Source organism: Leptopilina heterotoma, unplaced genomic scaffold (genome assembly GCF_015476425.1).
Source record: "Leptopilina heterotoma isolate Lh14 unplaced genomic scaffold, ASM1547642v1 Lhet_206, whole genome shotgun sequence".
Taxonomy (NCBI): Eukaryota; Metazoa; Arthropoda; class Insecta; order Hymenoptera; family Figitidae; genus Leptopilina; species Leptopilina heterotoma.
Window position 1 is genome coordinate 1,640,183 of NW_025110922.1, and position 24,257 is coordinate 1,664,439.

General features: G+C 24.7%; 3 protein-coding genes across 3 annotated transcripts; all 3 read left to right on the plus strand.

The window, feature by feature from the left end:
* The first annotated feature begins 222 nt into the window (after nucleotides 1-222).
* Nucleotides 223-5,080, plus strand: LOC122501198. The gene is made up of 6 exons (XM_043610491.1): nucleotides 223-454; nucleotides 637-1,020; nucleotides 3,544-3,698; nucleotides 3,844-3,876; nucleotides 4,239-4,394; nucleotides 4,889-5,080. The coding sequence occupies exons 1-6, from the start codon at nucleotides 223-225 to the stop codon at nucleotides 4,946-4,948; spliced, it is 1,020 nt and encodes a 339-aa protein (XP_043466426.1). The 3' UTR covers nucleotides 4,949-5,080.
* Nucleotides 5,081-12,775: 7,695 nt separating this feature from the next.
* LOC122501199 (odorant receptor coreceptor-like) lies at nucleotides 12,776-13,836 on the plus strand. Its single transcript, XM_043610492.1, has 4 exons — nucleotides 12,776-12,841; nucleotides 12,968-13,090; nucleotides 13,382-13,537; nucleotides 13,742-13,836. The coding sequence occupies exons 1-4, from the start codon at nucleotides 12,776-12,778 to the stop codon at nucleotides 13,799-13,801; spliced, it is 405 nt and encodes a 134-aa protein (XP_043466427.1). The 3' UTR covers nucleotides 13,802-13,836.
* Nucleotides 13,837-15,274: 1,438 nt separating this feature from the next.
* On the plus strand, nucleotides 15,275-19,657 carry LOC122501200 (odorant receptor 4-like). The gene is made up of 7 exons (XM_043610494.1): nucleotides 15,275-15,290; nucleotides 15,672-15,938; nucleotides 17,444-17,936; nucleotides 18,149-18,248; nucleotides 18,392-18,514; nucleotides 18,897-19,052; nucleotides 19,568-19,657. Exons 1-7 carry the CDS (start codon nucleotides 15,275-15,277, stop codon nucleotides 19,625-19,627), a joined length of 1,215 nt encoding a protein of 404 aa, XP_043466429.1. The 3' UTR covers nucleotides 19,628-19,657.
* Nucleotides 19,658-24,257: the final 4,600 nt, after the last annotated feature.

A 24,257-nucleotide genomic window follows, 5' to 3' on the forward strand; every position in this document is an offset into this window, starting at 1 on the left:
TTCACAAATTTTAACAAATTTCACTTCTTTTATTCACGTAGAAAGTAAAAAACATTTAAAAGTACTTTTTCGATGCTGAGCATCAAGTCAATTTCAGGGACAGGTTTAATAATTTGAACAAATAATAACTGAATTAATTCAAATCTAAGTGAGTGTTTTGATTATTATTTAAAATTATTTCAAGATACAAACTACTTTGAAGAACTTACTTTTTACTCTCGAATGAGCATCAGCACTTTCGGCGCTTGTCCTACTCAGAAAAATAAAACAATATCAAGAGGCCTATTTACTATTAGTCTATTCTGTGTACTATTCGGTGTGGTTATTCCTCAGTTCTGTCGAATTTTTCAAGTTTGGCAAGATTTGGATCGTTTGAGTAATGTTTTATGTTCAGCGGAACTTGCATTTATAGTAGCTTCAACAAAGATGATTGTACTTTATCGCAATAAGAAAAGTTTGTATCAAATTTATAAAATGCAAAAAACATTTTTTCATAAAATCAACACCAACAGAAAAAAAACGTAATATTGCAAAACGTGCACTTTTTTAAAAATTCAATTTACAGAAACTATAATAAAGTTCTTTAAATTACAACCAAGAGATTAATAGAAAGTTAAATTTTGATCTTTCTTATAGAAATGACAACTCTCTACGATTATATGATGGCTGATTGGAAGAGGAAAAAAAGTACCGAGGAATTAGATATAATGATTGAAAATGGTCGAAAAGGGAGAAGATTTTCGCTGATATGTATTGTAACGGGTCACGTAACAGTCACATTTCGAATGTTTCAATGGATTTTGGAGAACATACCAAACTGGAGAAGTCCAGAGTATTACAAAAACTATACACTATTTGCTGATGCATATTATCCTTTCACATGGAATTACAATCCAGCTTTTGAATTTGTAACTTCTTTCGAATATATTGGAATAATTTTGGCGACATGCGCTTATAGTGGATCAGACGCCTATTTTAGTCAAATATCTACTCACTACACAGCACAATTTCACATCTTACGTTTGAAACTAATGCATTTTCTTAATAATTTTGATAACATCAAATGTGACTCAGAATTTAATAAAAAATTTGGTAACATTATCACCACTCACTATAATATCAATAGGTATTTTTTTTAATTTTAATAGCATTTTTGGTGGGAGAAGCAAAAATATTTGACTATATTTTATTCTTAAAAGGAAAATTAATATTTTTTTTCAATTTCAATAAAATGCATGGTGATTTAATACTCGGCTGTTATGATGTAAATCATTATTTAAATCAAGATTTTATTCAAAGACATGTTTTCATTTTAAAAAAATTTTAAATTGACTTTAAAAACCTTTTCAAAATTCAATTATTTCTAAAAATTTAATTCGCACTATAATGCTTTTAGTATTCAATTATTATATAAAATTTTAACTAAAGTTTCCTTTTTAAATCAATTTTCATTAGAAAATTCTAAGAGAATTCAATTATTTAAATACAAAAATAAATAATTTAATGAATAAATGAATGTTTTTTGAAATTGAAGTCTCCTAAAGAATTTAATCAAAAAGTTTTGAATAATTAAATTCTTTGGATGAATTTAAAAAAAAAAATTTAAATAGTTACATCTTTCCAGGAATTTGTTTAAAATTGCATTAAAAATCATTAAAATTGTGCGATGAGTAATAAGTAAATTTTTATGTAGAATTTTGTTAACCTTTTTTTTGAATAATTGAATTCTTTTGGAAAAATTTATTAAAATAGTAGATATTGAAAACCATTGAATTAAGAAAATTTTTTGAAAATAATTAAAATTTTTCCAAGAATTTTATTAAAATTTTTAAAAATAATTCAATTTTAGAGAATTTTATTTTAATATAATTGAAATTTTGAATAGAATTTTTTTAAATTTTGAACATAATTGAATTTCTGCGAAGAATTTTATTACTTTTGAAAATAATTGAATTTCTGAAATTATTCAATTCACCTCTCCAAAATTCAATTATTTTTTAGTGTTTTTAACTAAACTTCTTCTATAAATCCATTATTTTTAATAATTAAAAAATTTTACTAGATTCAGAAGAATGTGAATTATTAGAATTTTTTCAGAAATTTGAAACTTATTCTTTAAAATTTCTAATGAAATTCATTCAAAATTGTAATTTTTTTAAAATTTCAAATTGAAACCCTTTGAAGTTCATCTATTTATGAAAATTGTAAACGCAACTCTTTTAAAATTCAATTGATTTTGAAATATTTAAGTAAAATTATTCATGAAATATTTTTTAAGTAATAATTTTATGATAGGTCTCGAAGAATTATCGAATTATCAATATATAGAAATAATTTGATTTACATTAAAAAAATACGATTTTTTTTATTTAAAAAAAAAATTATAATTTCTAATAGCTCTGATTTCATATCAGCTTAAATTATTAACATTCTATCAAAATTTTACATAACACAAAATACCAATTGAGTTAATTTAATTCTAATGAAAAATATTTTATCATTTTTTGCAATAGTTGCATCAAAATAATAGAAAGTAACTTCTATTTAATGTTTCTTGTACAGCTTTTTTCTAGTACTCTACAGTTCTGTCTCTTAGGTTACTTTCTTGTTTTGGTAAGCATAAATTTTCATTATTCTTAAAAATAGTGCAATAATAATTTTTTCTGAACTAAATTGATATTTTAACTGAAAATAATTCGCAATTTAAAATTAATAACTTTTCCGACTCGTGTTTTTTTTTGTGGAAAAGAAAAATCAGAACATCTTTTAAAAATAATTAAATGTTTCGTCACGATATAAATTTTGGAAAAAATGTGATGACAAACGAGCTAAGTAATTTAATTGTATATTTTTCAATGAAATTGTTAAAAATTCTTTCAGTACTTGAAGCATCTAAGTTTTTCACTGGTACCAGCTGTTCTATTTATACTGGTATTTTGCACGCATCAAATCGGAAATTTCTACATTTTTTGCTATTTAACTGAAATGTTACAAGTGGAAGTAAGATATATGTTATTTTATATTAAATTTTAAAAGTATTTCTTTATCGATTTTTGGTACGTTTTTATGTCTCTGAAGTTGACATCGATGCTCTTCGTAAATTTTTTTTGTTATTTATGGTTTTTTAGAGAAAAAAGTGTCACTAATTTCTTTAGTGACCTATCTAACTATCTTTATGATTAAATAATTATTTAATCATTAAAATTAGATCTAAAATTTAATGTTTCGTAATATGTGACGTTCAACGGTTTAATGAGTACCTTTCTCAAAAAAAAAAAAATGAGTTAAGTAATGCTTACGATTGTATCACTTTCATTAGTGGAGCTTTTTTTAATTTCAGAAAATAAATAATAATTTTTGTTGACTATTTTGAATGTATTGTCACATGCCACGTGTGTGACCTCTAAGTAACCTTAGACCAGTCCTGTTACCAAGCAAACTTGACAAACACCCATTGATGAGCAATCTTTTTACAACCCTATTACGTCGATACACGGATGTGATTTGGGTATATAAGGCCCTAAATTTGGATCCAAAAATCAGTATCTAATTTAAATCAAAGCGATCGACATCATCTATGTACCAGTAGTCAGTGCGAATCTATACTCGTAACCTACGAAAATCCCAGTTCAAGTAATACCCATCTCGTGAGTGAGCAACCTCTTGTCAATCTCCAAAGCAGTAAAATTGGAAAGGCGGTGCATCTGAGCTGACTGTGGACGCACGAGCGGAGAACGGGTTTCCAGGTTCGAATAGAAGCAATAAAGGTAATTAGTAACTAAATCTTTTCATCATATCTTTTCAATACAATTTCTATATCTAATAAACGCCTATTTGTTAAAGGTGTTTATTGGAAAGGGAACTGGTCTTCTCTCGGCAAGATACAAATAACGAACTTCAAGAAACCATTATACAATTTTTATACAATAAATTTTATTTAACTAACTCTTAAACTTTTTCATTGATTCTTTTTCCTCATTCCAAAATAAGATTTCTTCGGAATTTCTTATTTAAAACGAGGATTACAAATGTTAAGAGGTGAGTTACTTTTCACGTAACAGTATTAAGGATTTAAATAATATTATTTTTCACTGAGAGTTAAAATATAAAATTATTATACTTTAGGTACCGTGGAGCGTCACATATTATTTTAACATTAATATAATTCTAGAACTAATATAATTAATTAATATAATGATTTAAACATGATCTAATCCTAATAATAAAAATATGTTTAGAGTTACGAGTTCGCGGACACAGCATACAAAAGTGAATGGTACAATTTACCCTCGCAGAAAGCAAAATTAATTATTTTATTAATACAAAGTGGCAACAAACCTGTAGAAATAACGGCTGGGAAGTTTTTCGTTTTCAACTTCAAACTATTTGGAAGTGTACGTTTGGTAATCATTTAAAGTTCCGTACCTGAAAAAAATAAAACACGTTATTTTCAGTAAATTACGAAAAATGTTAATAAATTTTAAATATACGAAAAAAATGTGATCCATCGCGAAAAAAGGGATATAAGAAAACAGAATTGTGAAGTAAAATCTTTCAGGTTTTTTTTGTTAGGTTTTTAGTGAAAATAACTCTCAATTCTCACTAATTACTTTAAAGCTTTCATTGCATTTAAAATATTAAATAAATTTTTCTTTTTATTTTACAAAATTAAAAAAAAATTCTTTATTCAAGAAAGATAACAAACCTAACTTCTAAAATTTTTCTACTTATGTTCCTTTCTTCGCGAGGCGACATAAACAAAAATTTTCTTATTTAAATATTTAAAACATATTCAAATCAATGCAGGATTCAAACTGGTTAAAATAATTTAATTGACTTAAATATGGTGAATAATTCGAGATTTATATTATTGTGTTTATAATTTCAGATTGTCAAAACATCCCTCGGATACTTGTCATTTCTAATAACTATGAAGGAAAGTCAATGAAAGGAGAATTCAATTTATTGAATTAAAAAAGAGAAGAAGAAGAAGAAGAAGCTAATAATACAATATTTAAATCCTATAAATTTTAATATTTATGATTATGTAATCATCGACAATGGTTGCACCTGTAGTCAGACACCATGATTTTTAAAATAAAGAATAAAATATTTCTTGTTTGATTAAAATGTAAAATAACACTATTCTCATAGAACATAAACTTCACACATTCGTTTGCAATTTTTTTTCAAACAATTGATCAGAAAATTTTGTTGAAAATTTGTTTCATCTCAATTATTTCTTATTTTTATTTGTATTTTAACATAAGTAAAATTATGACACCTTTGAAATAAATTCAAATTATACTAAAATTGTAATGTCTTATTATTTTACCACTGGTGATAAATGCACTAATTAAAAAAAACGTTCATTCAATACTCAAGGAAAATTTCTACAGTGTTTTATTACAGAACAGTGATAATAATGACGAATGAAGCACAATAAACAGACTTGAGAATAAAAATAAGTGTTCAAAATTTTCCCTTGTGTAAAATCTTTGGACTCGTAAATATATTTCACACATGACATCTTTGATGGGAACAAACGATAAAGTGCAAAAATTCCAAGAATGCTCAATGCGCATGTCAAAAACAAAGTAAAATGACATAAATATATAATGGGAAGTCTCTTTGCAATATTCAGCATGATTACAAAAAATGATACCAAAATGATTCCTTATTACCTAAATTGGAGACAAAGTTTTATGCTTCCTTATTCTTTTCTCTAATTTCCCTGAAAATAATACCTTCAATTATTTTATTTTGCGGTATATTTATAATATACTTACAATGTTTCTACTACTTTGTATTATTTATATTATTCCCTAAACTGTAAATTTCATTCGTGTAGTATAAAATATCATTTTAAACATACTTCATTCCCTGTTTTATTAAGACCGAAATTTTTCTCCAAATAAAAAAAAATTTGTTAAAAAAAAGTTTTTCAATAAAAAAAAAAGTGTAAAAATATAATTTTTATTTTTCGAAACAAAATCGAGGAAACTTTTTACAAAATGGAGGAAAAAACAGACCAAAAAATGGGAGGTAAAAAAGCGAAATGATATTTTCTAAACAAAACACATTTTGTTTCTATTCTTTTGGCGATGGAAAGAATTTTGTTTACAATATTTTTAATTTCTAATATTTACAATTATAATATTTTAATATATAAAATTAATTTAAATATAAACTTAATTTCTTTTTTGATTTAATTCTCTTTGAAAGATAATGACTATTTGGAATTCCTCACGTCATTCTCTCGAATAAGCCTCAGCACATTTGGCGCTTGGCCTACTCAAAAGAGTAAAATATTATCCAGAGGATTATTAATTATCAGTAGTTTGTGTCTAATATTTGGTGTACTCATTCCTCAATTCTGCAGATTATTTCAAGTTTGGCAGGATTTGGATCGTTTGAGTAATGTTTTATGCACAGCCGAATTGCCATTCATCGTTTCTTTGACAAAAATGATTGTCCTTTATCGGAATAAGCAAAGTTTGTATTGAAAAATCATCACATCGTTCAAATTTTAGTTGCACGATTACTAGTGTCATAATGTTAATTTCCTTTTTCTTTATTTATTTTTTTAATTGAGAAAAATGATTACTCCAAAAATTCAAGTGAACGAAATATTTTTTCAATTGTACTTTGAAAAATTATTCCAACTTCAATAAAAATTTTAAAAAAACGTAAGTTAAACATTATGAAACTTTTTTGAATTATTTGTTTTAGCGCAATAATTATCATACAATTTAAATTTTTAAAATTAAAAGATGTTGTTCATTTGAATATTTGGAAATTAAGGGAGATAAGAATGATTTTTAAGTTTTTACAAAATCGGATCTTTTACATACATTAACTGAAAATATAGTTTGTTGACAATTTTTTTACAGGCAATGAAGCTAAAACTGGCACCCAATTATCCAACCACTTTATTTTGAAAATTAAATTTTAACTTTTATTTCTTTAATTTAACTTTAATTCTGTTATCAGCACCCACTTAATTTTCTAAAATTTTATATTGGCTTTAAAAAAAACAGATTTAACTAAAAAATTTAATTTCCGAAATTAGAAAGGCGCTAATATCTTGTACCCTATTATCAGCATCCATACTTAATTCTTTCAAAATTTTATCTTGGCTTTAAAAAAATATATTTAACTTTAAAATTTAATTTCCGAAATAAAAAAGGCGCTGACAACTTGCACCCTGTTATCAGTACCCACTTAATTTTTTCAAAATTCTACCTTGGCTTAAAAAAATAAACTTAACTTTAAAATTTAATTTTAAAAATTAAAAAGGCGATGATAATTGCAGTTTCAGCTTTATTTGGAAGCAACAGTTGGTTTGATAAAAATAATTTAATAAATTACTGTAAAGTAATTTAATCAAGAATTTTTTAATCCTCCCTTTTTAATTCTCTTTTAGAACTCTCGTTTTTGTACAATGACATGTCGAACCATTGGAACAGCAAAAAAAGTAATGAAGAATTGGACATAATGCTTAAAAATGGTCAAAAGGGAAGGATATTTTCACTGATCTGCGTAATTATGGGTCACGTTACAGTCAACTCTCGTCTGTTTCAGTGGATCCTCGAGAACATACCAAATTGGAATAGTCCAGAGGAAAACAAAAATTTTACACTATTTGCAGATGCATATTTTCCATTCACATGGAACTATAGTCCAACATTTGAGTTTCTGTGTTGTTTCGAGTATATCGGAACAATTTGTGCGACTTTTGCTTACAGTGGAACAGACAGTATCTATTGTCAAATATCTTTTCACTATGCGGCGCAATATCACATTTTACGTCTGAGACTCTTATATCTTATCAATAATTTTCATAAGTTTAAATGTGATTCCGCATTCAATATGGAATTTGGCAATATTATTACTGTTCACTATCACATAAACAGGTTATTTTTCAATATTTCATGTTTAAAATAATAGCATTTTTAGATTAGGTTTTTTATTTTATCGAAGCTGTAGAGGAACTCTGAATTAGTGAATCAATAAGTTATGAAAACAATCATAAAAATGATTAAAAAAAATACTAAAACACAGATTTTCTAAGGAGGCGCATGCTTAATCCCGAAAACTTTTTTGACAAAATAGTTATTTGATATAAAATCATTAAACTTAATTTCCACATAATATAAACATTATTTATCATAAATTTCATTGCACACAATGTCCATTTGACATAAATATGAATTTTAATAAAATTCACTTCACATAAATTTTATGTTACATAAAACTCATAATTAATTTCCATTTGACTTAAAAATCATTCAACATAAAATTCATGTAACTTCAATTTTATTTGATATAAAATTCATTCGTCATAAATTTCATTTGACATAAATTTCATATGGCATAAAAGTCATTTAACATAATTCTCATTTGACATAAAATTCTATCACATAATTCTCATAAATGCGGTTTAACATAATTCTCATTTGACATAAAAATCATTTAACATAAATTTCTTTTGTCATAAAATTCATTTAACTTAAATTTTATTTGACATAAAGTTAATTTGACATGAATATCATTTGGCATTAAAGTCATTTAACACAAAATTGGCATAAAAATCATTTAACATAATCCTCATTTGACATAAAATTCTATCACATAATTTTCATTTGACATAAAATTCTATCACATAATTTTCATTTGACATAAAATTCACTTTGGCATAAATTTCATTTAACATAAATATTATTTAACATAATTCTCATTTGACATAAAATTCACTTGACTTAAATTTGATTTGGCATAAATGCCGTTTAACCTAATTCCCATTTGACATAAAAATCATTTACCATAAATTTCTTTTGACATAAAATTCATTTAACTTAAATTTTATTTGATATAAAATTCATTCGTCATAAATTTTATTTGACATAAAATTAATTTGACATGAATATCATTTGGCATAAAAGTCATCCTCATTTGACATAAAATTCTATAACATAATTCTCATTTGACATTAAATTCACATGACATAAATTTCATGATCAAGATTCTCATTTGACATAAAATTTACTTGATATAAATATCATTTGACATAAATCATTGAACATAATTCTCATTTAACGTAAAATTCAGTTTACATAGATTTCATTTTACATAAAGATCATTTGACATCAAAATATAGGAGCGGATTTCAAAATTGGTTAATCACAATGTTGTTGATAATATCTTATTCGTTTCTTTTAAAATTAGCGCGGGTATTTTTATGTCAAATGTAATGTATGTGAAATAAATTTTATGTCAAATGAGAATTTTGTTGAATGACTTTTATGTCAAATGAATTTTATGTCAAATGAGAATTATGTTAAATGTCTTTTATGTCAAGTGAACTTTATGTCAAATTAAATTTATGTCAAATGAGAATTATACTAAATGACATTTATGTTAAATGAAATTTATATTCATGCCAAATGAAATTTTTGTTAAAAATTAAATTTATGACAAATGAATTTTAGGTCAAAATAAAATTTATATCAAATGTATTTTACGTCAAATGACATATGTTAAATAAATTTTACCTCAAATAAATTTTCTGTCAAATAAAACTTATGTCAATTAAAATTTATGCCAAGTGATTTTTATGTGAAATAAAAGACATATAAAGTGTATTTTTACGTTAAATGGAAATTATGATAAAAATGAGTTTTATGTCAAATATAATATATGTTGAATTAATTCTATGTCAAATGACATATATGTTATATAAATTTTATATCTAATGAAATATATGTCAAATGGTTATTATATCAAATGCTAATTATGCAATATCAATTGTATGTGTTATGAAATTTATGTCAAATGAATTTCAAATTAAATGTTTTTCATGCCAAATAGATTTGATGTCAAATGAAATTTATGTTAAATGGTTTCATGTCAAGTGACTATGAGACGCATGCTTATTCCCGAAATCTTTTTTAACCAAATAGTTATTTGATATAAAACTACTTAACTTAAAATTCACATAATATGCACATTATTTGACATAAATTTCATTGCACACAAAAACCATTTAACATAAATATAATTTGTCATAGAATTCATTAAACAGAAATATTATGTTACATAAAACTCAGATAACTTAATTCCCATTTGACACAAAAATTATGTAACATAAATTTCTATTGACATAAAAATCATTTAACATAAATTTCTTTTGACATAAAACTCATTTAACGTAAATTTTATTTGTTATAAAATTAACTTTACATCAATTTCATTTGGCATAAATGTCATTTAACGTAATTTTCATTTGACGTAAATATCATTAGACACAAAATTAGCTTGACATAAATTTCATTTGACGTGAATATCATTTAACATAATTATTATTTAACGTAAAATTAAATTTATATAAATTTCATTTAGCATAAATGCCATTTAACATAATTCTCATTTGACATAAAATATACTTGACATAAATTTCATTTGGTATAAATCCCAATTAACATAATTTTCATTTGACATAAAGTTCACTTGATATCAATTTCATTTGACGGATAAGTCATTACACATAATTCTCATTTGACATAAAATTCAGATGTCATAAATTTCATTTTACATAAAGATCATTTGACATAGAAATATAGGCGCGAATTTCAAAATTGGCGAATCACAATGTTGTTGATAATATCTAATTGGTTACTTTTAAAATTGGCGCCGATATTTCTATGTAAAAAGTAATTTGTGTAAAATGATTTTTATGTCAAATGAGAATTTTGTTAAATGACTTTTATATGACAAATGAGAATTGTGTTAAATGTCTTTTATATCAAATGAACTTTATGTCAAATTAAAATTATGTTAAATGGGATTTATACCAAATGAAATTTATGTCAAGTAAATTTTATGTCAAATGAGAATTATGTTAAATGGCATTTATGCTAAATGAAATTTGTATAAATTTAATTTTACGTGAAATGATATTCACGTCAAATGAAATTTATGTCAAGCTAATTTTATGTCTAATGATATTTGCGTCAAATGAAAATTACGTTAAATGACATTTATGCCAAATGAAATTGATGTAAAATTAATTTTATATCAATTAAAATTTACGTTAAATGAGTTTTACGTGAAAAGAAATTTATGTTAAATGATTTTTATGTCAATAGAAATTTATGTTACATAATTTTTATGTCAAATGGGAATTAAGTTATCTGAGTTTTATGTAACATGATATTTCTGTTTAATGAATTCTATGACAAATTATATTTATGTTAAATGGTTTTTGTGTGCAATGAAATTTATGTCAAATAATGTGCATATTATGTGAATTTTAATTTAAGTAGTTTTATATCAAATAACTATTTGGTCAAAAAGGATTTCGGGAATAAGCATGCGTCTCGTGACTATTATGTCAAATAATATTTTGGGATACGTTTCTTTCTAAGGATAACAAATTGAGACAAAAAACGAATCAAAATTGGTGCGATAACATAATTTCCATTATTTAATAATTATTTTATTAAACGACAAGTTTTTTGCTCTAAATAACGCTCCTTGTCATTAAGTAGTGAAACATGATCTATTGTTTTCATTACTCAATGTATCACTAACTATATCTCAAAATCTGTCTACTAATGTTTATGATCAACATTTGTCAAAAAATATTTTTTCTGTAAGCAAATTATAAATTTTCAGTTAAAAATACTTTTAGAAAGATTCCACATCATCTATTTCTATAAAAAAAATTGTTATCGAAAAGTTTATTATTTTTCAAGAAGCTGAAACTAGCACCCAGTTAATTTTATGTTCCTAAAATTCTGAACGTTCAAGTGAACGAAATTTATTTATTTCATCTTAAAATTAAAATTTTATAACAATAATTTTGTCTGGTATTAAAAAAAGTTAACTATAAATTTTCTCAATGTTAACTTTAGATTTTTAATTCTTATTACAATCAATAATTTAAGAAAATATTTTTTAGTGAAAAATATTTCGTACATTTGAACGTTCAAAACTTGGTAGTCTTTTAATTTTTGAACATTTAGATTCTTTTTATCTAAAATTATTAAAAAGCGAATTTTACAAAAAAAAATTCAATCTTGTTTTCCTTTCTTAGGAACAACCGAAAACTGATTAATAGCATAAATATTAAAATTTTGAATTAATATGGCATTAATATCAGACAGAATTAAAGCAATTTCTGAAAACATACTTCAATTTGCTTCAATACTGTCGCACTTTTCTCTGTTTCTTTTTCAATTATTTAGTTAAATTATAAAATAAAGTAAATCAAACAAAAACATTCAGACAATGAATAAAAATATCTATTTACTCCAACGTTTCGAAATCTAAATGATTTCCTCTTCAGGGAGTCTATCCAAAATATATATACAAAATTAAAATTCGTAATTCGTCAAAATTAAATATCGTCAGGGCATAAAATTTAAGTCTTCGTTTATTTTAATTATTATTTTTTGATAAGATAAATATTCATGAATTTTTATTTATTCTTAAATTAATTTTTTATTATTATGTATTTCAATTTTGTATGTATTTTTTGGATAGACTCCCTGAAGAGGAAATCATTTAGATTTCAAAACGTTGGAGTAAATAAATATTTTTATTCATTGTCCGAATGTTTTCGTTTTATTTACCTTATTTGATAAAAGATCTAGGACTTTAAAGATAATTTAACTAGTTAAATTATATAATTGTTATTATAAATTTAACAAAAGTATATTTTTCTCTCGTGTACGATAGTTGCGTTGAAATAATAGAAAGCAATTTCTGTGTAATGTTCCTTGCACAGCTACTCGCTTGTACGATACAATTTTGTCTCCAAGCTTACTTTCTTGTTTTGGTAAGTACATTCTTTTATATTTTTAAAGTTTTTAAACTTAAACTTTCCCAGAAGTATAAAATGCCAGAAAAAGTAAAATCAGAATTAATATAATTTTTCTCAAAAATGGTTTAACCTTTTTTTCAGTACATAAGTCATCCAAATCGTCTTTCAATGTTACCATCTATCTTTTTTATAGTAGTATTTTCCATGTACCTAATAGGCAATTTTTACATTTATTGCTATTTAGCTGAAATGTTACAAATGGAAGTAAGATATATAGTTAACTTAAATTAAAAATATTAAATTAAATATGCACCAAAAAGAATTTATACTATCACAGTGAAAAGAAAGTCTTATTTTAAGACAGGAAAGTAGCCTTAAATTAAGACGCAACATTTTTAAGGCAGTCAATGCTGAATTTAAGCAATGGATTTTGTATGATTTAACATTAGAGCAGACAGTGCTGAATTTAAGACTGATCTTAAATTAAGATTTACTTTTTACTGCGTAAAATTAAAAAAATATTTATACTAATCACTTATTATTATTATTTAATAGAGTTATGCCTTTGCCGACACGACATACATTTGTGAGTGGTTCAATTTACCATCGCGGAAAGCAAAATGTCTTCTTTTAATAATGCAAAGTGGAAACAAACCTGTAGAAATAACGGCTGGAAAATTTTTCGTCTTCAACTTTAGACTATTTGGAAGTGTGCGTTATTATCATTTATAAAGTTGCTTACCTGAAAAAGAAAATAAAATTCGTTAATTTCATTGCTTATTATTGTACAATAAATGACCAAAAATAAACATATTGTAAGGAGAAACATTCATGGCATATTAAACATAAATAAACCATGAATGTTTATCCTAACAATATTTTTATTATTATTAATCATTGCGTAAATAATTCTAGATTGTTAAAACATCACTCGGATATTTGTCATTTTTAATAACAATGAAACACAGTAATTAATGTTTTCCAAAAAAGATGCATAAAAGAACACTGGATAAAGAATTTCAAAAATAAATAAGGACTATGAGAAATGGTTTTATAAAGTAAATTTGAATGGTTTGCAAGATGAAGTTTATAGAACATGTTGATTTCGAAGAGATTATATATTGCAGCGTTACGAAATGATAACAATGTTATTATTTTCAATGAAATAGTTTAACAATATTTAATGTTATTTAGTGAGTAGTCGTCCCATAAAGCACAAAATACTTTAGTGTCATAAATTATGTCAAAAACTAATATAAATAAATTTTTTTGCTTCAGAATTAGTAAATTTTACTAATAAATCAGTAGATGTGACACTTTATTAGTGAAATACTAATTCAAAAGCAGAAAGTCAATCACCAATTCAAATTAGTAAAACATTTTTAATTCAAATTTAAAGATAAAATAAGGAAAAACGAAAAATCCTTTTATTTACAATGTTACAATATTTTGTGCTTTATGGTTGAATAAATTTGCATAAATAGCAGATGTACTTAAAGAAGTGCTTATTACAGTAAACGAAAATAAATAGATTATTCTGTAATTAATTTTGTAGTTATTAACACTCCATCCGAATGTCGCTAAGGTGCCCTAACGTTCTGAGCAATCGAATGAACGAAATTTGTTTATTTATTTAAACTTCAATTTTATTTCAATATGGATCCCGATTAATAAAAAAAATAATTATTTTTGTAAAACAAAAATTTGTCCGTCTTTACGCACACTTTAACTATTCGTTTCATAAACAAGTGATTAATAAACATTAATTGTCGCAATAGAGTGAATATTCTAAAGAAACAGAAGACACTTGGATTGGCAAATTGATAGATGACAAATGATAAATTGTAATGAACGTAATAAAATTGTATTGTAATTGTAATGAACCAAAAAAAAATTAATTTTTAATTTTTAAATAATTTTAAGAATTACTCTGTTAAGAAAAACAAGAAATTGAATAGAAAAATCAAACTTATTAAGATTCTGTTATCTATTTTATCAATCTAGGATTAATGGACAAGGCAGAAATAAGAACAAGACTCCGATATGAATGAAACGAAATGCGCATGCTTGTTTTTGGTTTAATAATTCTAAGCATACAATTCTCTAATCTAGGATTATAAATATTTAAAGATTTTGATGAACATAAGTAGTGTAACGATTGAAAATCATTTGTCATTAGATAATTTTGCCAAAAGTATGGGCTCAACTTTACTTCCTTATTTTCTTTTCCACGAAATATGGATCGAAACTTAGTTTCGAGTTTTATACCCTCCCATAATCTTTTAACCATATAGTTTTACTTGAACTTAAGTAAACGTCTAAAATATAAGAAAAGAATAAAAATACTTCCTCTATATGCGGAAGCACTATGACTATTTCTTAAAAAAAAAAAAAAAGAATAAGTAAAATTTCAAAATAAAAATGAATTTTTCTAAAACGGACGCTAAAATGGATGGCAAACGTGGTAGGAAAATTAATTCTCAGAAATACAAAATATTTTTCTTTTTCAAACATTTGTTTTTGAATTTTTTTATACAAACCGAAGAAAAGTACTTTGGCTTAAGTGAAAACCCCGAATCATTAAAATTGAACATATTTTGTTTAAATATTTATTTGATTTGCTAAATCGAAAAGAATAAACCATCTTTTCTTAGATTTTGTATTACAAATTTACAAAAGTGGTCTAAAAATAATTTAGCTCTACAAGTGAATAAAAGAAGTTAAATTAGTGAAATTTTCAAAACCCAAATAAAAATTTTCGGCGCTGAGCTTCGACGCCAACTATAGTTGGCTATAATGATAAACAAAAACGAATTGTTTATTTATTTTTTTTTTTTGCAAATAGCTCTAGAATATTTTTCAACGTACAGTCGTGCAAGTCTTGGAATGCTAGGCGTATGGCCCGAGCCTACACGTAAAAACAAAACTTTAGCAAAATTTTTCTTCGTCCTAACATTTGGATTTACATTCTTTAGTGTGGTTTTACCCCAAGCCATAAGATTGATACAAATCTGGGGTAATCTGGACCTCATCAGTCAAATCCTCTCTACTGCAGAACTACCATTCACAGTTGCTCTAATCAAGATGATTGTCTTGCTATACAATAAAGAAAGTATGCAGAAATATTTAAAGCGCACAAATTTTTAATTCACACGAAAAAAAATATTTAGTTATCAATTTAAAGTAGTTTTACAATAACATTTTTTTAATTATAAAAAAGCTTTTGAGGCATAAAATGGTGACTTGATTTCTCCACTTGAGAACGCCAAGGTCATCACTAGGTGGCGTCTGATTTTACCAACTGAACCGACATCTAGCGGTGACCTTGGCGTTCTCAGGTGGATAGTAGCGTCTATCCATATTGAATCTCAAAATGTTCATCAATATTCGTAATTCTATAATTATTTATAAACAAATTTAGACACTTTCACAATTAATAAAAACGTGCACGGAGAGACCGAGATTACTAATTTTTGTATAAAATCACACTAGAATTTACTATATTCACATTGCAACCACCGGAAATAAGGGGACTTTTTGTATTTTTTACTATTTTCTACACTAAGTCACTAATCCCGACAAATGTTCACCAAATTAGCAATGTTTCTTACTATTTCGTCCAATAGTTCCAAACAACTGTAGTAAACTCAGAAGTATTGTGTACGTAAAATTACTATAGTCGTTGTAAATGCAGAAAGAAAGAGTGAAAAGAAAAAATACGGATTTTTGTCGCCGGTTTCCCCGTCAATTCTTGACTAATGGAGACAAACTGGAAGGATTTTTACATACACAGACACACACACACTTATATATTTGTTGGATAAATATTTGAAGACACACACATGTTTATTTCACTTATATGTATAGACGCGGTTAACTAATACACTAATACACAACTGCACGCACGACAACGAATTTCACTGAAAGCATACATCTTTGTTTCCTTATATATTGAATGATGAAAATTTACAGCACTTACGAGAAAGCAGTTCACTTTTAACAACTTATTATAAGACATAGTTCTTGGGACAGGAATAAATGCAAAATTTATTAATTTTCAATGGTCAGTTTCTGAGATAACGAACGACCTACGTTTCACTTTATATTTAATTATTGTAGATAATATCCAAATTTATTTTACGTACGCGAAACATAGTCACTGTCAATGATCGGATGGCATCGGCTCATTTACGGAGATTGACGAGGTTAGTAACCAATAGAAATGCAGGCGCCATATGACTGCACTCGCTAGCCACACTTGCTCACCAAAAATTACTACAGTGGATCGTAGGTTTTAGTGGAAAATGTTTTCATTTGTCAGATTTTGTGTAACGAAATTAGAGAAAACTATAATCAATTTTCGCTACATTTACAACTCTTACACAAAATATTAAAACTTGCTATTTCAATGTAGCAAATTTATCTATTTCTTTTGTAAATTTATCTAATTCTGTAGTACATTATGCTAAAAGTCCCCTTATTTCCGGTCATTGCAACCGTTTTTAGTAATTTTTACGAATGTGGGTCTCTCCGTGTGGTATAAAAATTTGTGCACCCTTTCAAAAAATTGCAAATGAAAAATAATTTTTTCCTTTCATACACTATTTTTTTGAACAGAAATGTCAAATCTTCTTCTATCGTTCATCAACGAATGGGATAAAATAGTGAATAGTGAACAATTAAATATTATGTTGAAGGCGGGAAAATCGGGAAGAAAATTATCGTTTCTATGCATTTTTATGGGACTATTGACGGTACATGCTCGAATTCCACAGATTATATTTATCAATTTTGACACGTGGAGAAGAAATGATGATGAGGATAAAAATTTTACATTGTATATTGAAGCCTATTTTCCGTACAATTGGAAATATTCGCCAATTTTTGAAATAACTTGTTTCATCGAGTACGTTGGCACATTTTTAGCAACGGTTGCATACACCGGAACTGATGGTTTCTTCAGTCAAATTGCCTTTCATCTCTCTGGACAATATCATATTTTACGACTAAGACTTTTGGATCTTGTCAATAAAACAGAAAACATAAAATCTTGGACTCATTTTGATAATCAACTGAGGGGCATCATTCAAGTTCATGAACATATTAACAGGTTTCTTCATTTTCTTGTTTTTTTATTACAAACTTTTCATTATTTGTAATTTTTTTAATTTTACATTTAATTTAATAAAGGTTTTGAAAATAATTAAACGAAACAAAATTTTTCACTTGAATTATTCAAAAGTTTAGTAAGATTTCCGACGTACCTAATAAAATTCGAAAGCATTAGCATGAGGAATTTTAATCCTTTCTTTTTTTTAATAGATGCATTCACATCCTAGAAAACACATTTAATATCATGTTCGTCGCGCAATTATTGGCCTGTAGTCTTCAGTTTTGTGTACAAGGATATGTTCTTATTTTGGTAAATAATTTATAATAGATTTTTCCATAACTTTTTTATTATACATAGCATTTTTACTAATTATTTTACATATCGAGAAAAAATCTTAGGTGAATTTGAATTAGAATTTAAATCATCATAATCTTTTCAAAAAATTTTTTCAGTACTCGACGAGGGAAAATTCAAAATCCATGTTGTTTGATGTCCTATTTATCGTAACTTATCTTATTTATCAAATTGGAAATTTATACATTTATTGCTACATGGCGGAAATGTTACAAATTGAGGTAAATTTAGTCTATAACTTTAAATTTCCTCCCTTTTTCAAAATCAATTTTTCTAACCAGTTTTTCTAAAAAAATTTTTTAACTTCTTAAAACAAACCTTTTCTAATAAAATCTCTTCCCTGACAAAGAATTTTCCATGAATTTTTTTTTCTAAAGAATATTTGTACTATTTCTTTGAATTTTAAAATTTCATTACCAAGTATTCTTTTGTTATGATTTAAAACTTGAGGCATTTTTTAAAAATTAAACATGATCAGATAAACAAAATTTAAAGGACAATAAAATTAAAAATTGTTTTAGAAAAATTGTACCAAAAAAATTTTTTTGAAAATACTAAATAAATTAGGAATGAAATAATAAATTTTGTAAAACACGTTTTCAGAGTTTCGAATTTGCCCAAGCTGCCTACAACTGCCATTGGTATAAATTGCCTTTGAAAAAGGCGAAATTTCTTCTATTCATTATGCAACGTGGCAGAAAACCAGTCGCCATAACTGCCGGCAAATTTTGTGTTCTCAATTTGGCATTATTCGGAAGGGTAAATGAGAAAAAATTTTATTTGCAATCCGTTATTTCAATTTTCAAATTTGAAAGTTTGTTTCGATCTAACAATTTAATTAAATTACTTTTTATGTTCCTGAAGTTAGCGTCGAAAACTATTGTCCAGAGATTTTAGGGATGAAAATGGCACTAATTTCACTTATTTCATTCAGTTTGGGAATTAAGAAAACCGTCAGGTTACTTTTTTAACAAAAAACCTTTAAAACAATTGTCTTTTTTTCGATTTCGTAGAAAAAAAAATTGTTTTTGATTCTCAGCATTGACGCTAACTTCAGGAACTTTACTTTCTTCTGTTATAAATAATTTCTAAAACTGCAGATTGCAAATAAAAGACAAAAATATAAACTACACTCTTTAAAAAATTATAATTAAAATACTCAATTTATTTTACTTTTTCTTTTCAGTTTGATACGTTATTCTAATTTGATCTCGAAAGAAAAATAAAATTTTAGTACAATTGATTAACTAATTAAACATTTAATGATGTTTTAGATTCTTCGAACCTCAATGGGATATTTATCAGTACTAATAACAATGAATAATCGAAATTAAATGATTCAAAAAAATTTAATTATGGAATATACAAGAGGGGCAAAAAGTAAATTTTATAGAGAAACAAGTAAAAAACGTTTTTGCATAAAAATAAACAAAAAGTATATAAACTAAAACAAATAAAAAACTACAAATATTAAAAACAAAATAAAAAAACAAGAAATTAAAAAACAGAAAAATAAAAAATATAAAAATAACTAAGAAAATAATCTAATGTTATAAAAAATAATTATTTTTATACTCCTGTATTTTTACGACAATTTATTGTGTACATACTTGCTTTCGTTTACCTCAAAATATTTTATCACTTCTTTCACTACAATAAATTTTATTTTCTAATTTAATTTATACGCATAAAAGCGCATAAAAGTTCAGATACATTGTATAGAAAATGTAATATACAAGAATAATAATATATATTTAAATAAAATTATTAATAAAATTCACAATGTACATTTTTTACTAGCAATATTTATACCCGCTGCTTATGACTTGAAAGATATTAATTGTTAGAGTACATGTATTTAACAGGGGGACTTTATAATAAAAAGACATTTAACTTACATACATAAAATATGCAGAAAAAAAATTCATATGCACTTGTACATGCGCGTTTCCTTTCAAGTGCGAGAAACTTTTAAAACAATTGTCTCTCAGTTTACGTGAACTCGTCATTCATTTATCTCTTATATATATATATACATATATAATTATCTATAATATGTATATAATAAATGGCAAGAAGTGTATGTGCTTAAAAATGAAAATTATTTTCAATAAAAAAAAATTATTTACATTTTTTTTTCTTTCATTTATATTTTCATAAAATCACTTTTTCCAATTTTTACTCATTCTTTCTCATACCAAGCAAAAAAAATTTTTCTCTTTTAATTTGTATTCAATTCAATTCGAATTAATTGAATTAATCAATTCCCGAATAAAGTTCAGGTCAAAATGACCCAGTGTGCTAACTGAAGACGTTAACATTAAAATAAATGAAAACTTTCATTTATAATCAAAATAATTTATACCAACTCCAATATAATAAAAATAAATATAAAATACATAAAAAATTAACTATAAAATAACTACTTTTCAATTATATAAATCTTAAGAAAAATATTTTTTTAACTGAAATTTTTAGAATTTTTTTCATTAAACAATGAATTTTCTTATGTAATATGTTAAATTAAATTTTAATAATTAATCAAAATTTAGTTTAAATAAAATAAAAATTTATTTACATACAGCTTTCGACGATATTATGAAATTCAGTCGAATGACTCTTGAATTACTTGGGGTATGGCCCGATCCGCATAAAAATAAATATTTGGCAAAAATTCACTTTATCGGTATGGCAATATATCTATTTTCAGTGGTAATTTTAGCACAAACAGTACAATTAATTATAATCTGGGGTGATGTAGATGCAATGTCAGAAATTTTGACATGTGCTTTATTATTAATTTTAGTTGCCATGGCAAAAATGACATGCCTTTGGTGCTATAGAAAAAGTACGTATTATTTATTTCAATTTTTTATCGTAGAATTTTTGAATTTGTTTTTATAAATTAGTTTCTTTTTTGAACTTAATGATAATGATAAATCACCACTATATTTGTAATAAATACTAAATGTGTGACATCTTCCGGAGAGAAAAAAACTTTAAAAAAATTATAGGTTATGTTTAGAAAATCTTTTACTTAATTAAAGATTCATTTTTAATAATCTAAAGTCGAAAACAATTTTTATTTACTATTTTACATAGTAAATAATTAATAAAAAATTGTTTTTGACTAGATAATTGAGATTCAATCTTAAAACGAGCAAAAACTTTCCCAAACATAACCTATAATAATTCTTTGCGTTGCGAAAGGTCCCCTTCGTCGGAAAGCGTCACAGAAAAAGTAAAATATGTTAAAAGAGAGTAAAAATATAGAAGTAGAGTAAAATAATAGAGTATAAGTAAAAAATATAAATAGAGTAAAGTAATAAAAATAAAATAAATAAAAGTAAAAAAATAGAAGAAAAAAAAGAATAAAAGTAAAGAAAAGTAATTTTTTTCCAATTAGGGATGATAAAACTTCTTGCCTTTATTATTCAGGATTGGAACAATATAAAATCAGAGGAAGAGCGCAATATAATGCTCGAATTCAGTCAGTTTAGTAGGAAAATATCGCAAATATATATTTTAATGGCATTCTCCACGAGTGTTGCACGTTTCTTTCAAATTTCGTACATAAATGCTGACGTTTGGTTCACGGGCTATTCAAATGCAACACGAGTTTTAACAGTTGAGGCCTATTTTCCATTCGAGTGGAATTATAGTCCTGTTTTTGAAATCATTTACATGTTGGACTATACGGCAGCACTTTTGGGCAATCTTTGTAACGCTGGAACGGACAGTCTCTTTTCTCAAATTGGTTTTCATTATGCCGCACAATTTCGAATTTTGCATTTAAATATTCATAATATCACCGCTACCGATGGAATTATCGATAAGGACTTTTCATCTAATTTTCAAAAACGACTTTGCTACATCATTCAAAAGCACGAACACATTAATAGGTTTTTTGATAATTTTTTTATTTTCTTTCAGAAACTTGTATTATTTTCTTTAATAAATAAATAATATTTTTTTATATGGAGTATTCTATTTAAAAATGGTTTCATATCTACAAAAAACGATACAGGGTTGCCAAAAAAATTCCATTTTATTTTTCCCTGATTTCCAGACAGAAGTTTTTTGAAATTAATTTTAAATAATTTAATTTGATTAATTAATAATAACTTTTTCCCTAACCCTAAAAAATATTTCATTTTACTCTAAAAATAATTATATACACAAAAAAATGTATACAATACATTTATTTTCGATAATATCTTTAATTGTAAAATTATTCAAAACAGAAATAGTTTTTTTTTATCTAACTTTTCTAAAACTATCTTTAACATTTTAATTCTTTTCTAGAATTTTTAACTAAAAATCTTCTCTATATAAATTATTTTTAATAATTTTTGAGAAAGTTCCTTGAGAATTCAATTATTTATTCAATGAAAAAAATTGCACCTGAATTATTTCTGAAATCCACTTCATTACAATTCAATTTCATAAAATTTCATCAATATGAAATTTTTTCAATTAAACATGTATTAAAAAATTCAACTAATTTCAAAAAAATGTTAATAAAAATGTTTAAAAACCTAACTTCTTTAGAATTTTTAATTAAAACTTATTAAAATTAAAAATTTTTAAAACTTCAATTGAAAATTTTTTATATTATATACTTTTTGTAACTTTTGTATAATTTTGAATCTAAAATCTAAATTTAATTCTTGAATAGAATTCTACTAAAATTTTTGAAAAAAGTTGAATTTCTTTGAATAATTTTATTTATTTATATTATATATATATGTGTATTTTCATAAATAATTAAATTATTTCGATGAATTCAATATTAATTATATTGCCAATAATTGAATTCTTATAAAGAATTTTATAAAAAATTTTGAAAATAATTGAAAATTTCTCTAAAGAATTTTATTATTTATAAAAATATAATTAAATTGAATTCCTGTGAAGAATTTTATTAAAATTATATTCAAAATAACTCAATTCAACTAAAGAATTTTATTATTTATAAAAATAATTTAATTTTTGCAAACAATTTATTAAAATTTAAATAAAAATTAAATTCTTTCGAGAAATTTGATTATAATTTATTGAATTCCATGCGAAAACTTCTTATTTTATGAAAATAAGTGACATCTTGCAAATTTTTTCGACAAAATTAATTAAAATTTGATTGAAAATAATTCAATTCTTACATGGAATTTTATTGAAAATTTATTAAAAATAATTTAATTCTTTCAAAAATTGTTCTGTTTAAACAAATTAAATTTCTGTTTAATTCTGTTTAAACAAATTAAATTAACAAAAGAAGTTGAATTTAAAAAAATCGCATCATCCACAATTTTCATCCAATAAAAAAATAAAAAAATACGTGTTTCCTTATTTTTTATAATTGAATTCCAAAAAATTGTTTTAAAAAAAATTTGTAATAAAAATTTCACCTGGAATGAGCCTTATTATGAATAATTCGATTGTCACAAAATAAAATTCACTTAAAAAATACTATCCTTTCGATCGTCTTTTATAGATGGAACGGTTTAAAAAGAATGCCTCACATTCGTTTTAAAAAATTCTAAATAATTTTGTATAACATATTATCTATAAATAATTAATTATTATAAAAGATGTCTAGAAATGCTTGAAGACACATTTTGTTTTATGCTACTTGTACAATTACTGTCACACAGTATTCTCTTTTGCGTCCAAGGATATCAATTAATATTAGTAAGTTACATTTTTTGCAACAAAATATACGAAAAATTGTTACTTAACAGAATAATTTCTCTAAAGTTTTGAATGAAACATTTTTTTCTCTTCTTATAAATTTTAAGAACAACTATAAACAAAAATACAATCCTTCCTCTCTGAGGAAGTTATAACAAAAAATCTAAATTTTTTGAGAATTAATTTTCTCCATATTGAAAATAATATTTTAATAATAAAATTCAAATTGAAAAAATTGTCATTAAAATATTCTTTCATTTGATTGCTCAAAAC

Bases quoted from the DNA above. Each gene is read 5' to 3' on its own strand.
- LOC122501198 (XM_043610491.1), top strand. From the start codon at position 223: ATGAGCATCAGCACTTTCGGCGCTTGTCCTACTCAGAAAAATAAAACA. The intron at 455-636 runs GTTTGTATCAAA...TCTTTCTTATAG, and splicing joins ACTTTATCGCAATAAGAAAA to AAATGACAACTCTCTACGAT. The intron at 3,877-4,238 runs GCAAGATACAAA...AAATATGTTTAG, and splicing joins AGGGAACTGGTCTTCTCTCG to AGTTACGAGTTCGCGGACAC.
- LOC122501199 (XM_043610492.1), top strand. From the start codon at position 12,776: ATGTTCCTTGCACAGCTACTCGCTTGTACGATACAATTTTGTCTCCAA. The intron at 12,842-12,967 runs GTAAGTACATTC...CCTTTTTTTCAG, and splicing joins AAGCTTACTTTCTTGTTTTG to TACATAAGTCATCCAAATCG. The intron at 13,091-13,381 runs GTAAGATATATA...ATTATTTAATAG, and splicing joins CTGAAATGTTACAAATGGAA to AGTTATGCCTTTGCCGACAC.
- LOC122501200 (XM_043610494.1), top strand. The intron at 18,249-18,391 runs GTAAATAATTTA...AAATTTTTTCAG, and splicing joins AAGGATATGTTCTTATTTTG to TACTCGACGAGGGAAAATTC. The intron at 19,053-19,567 runs GTAAATGAGAAA...ATGATGTTTTAG, and splicing joins ATTTGGCATTATTCGGAAGG to ATTCTTCGAACCTCAATGGG.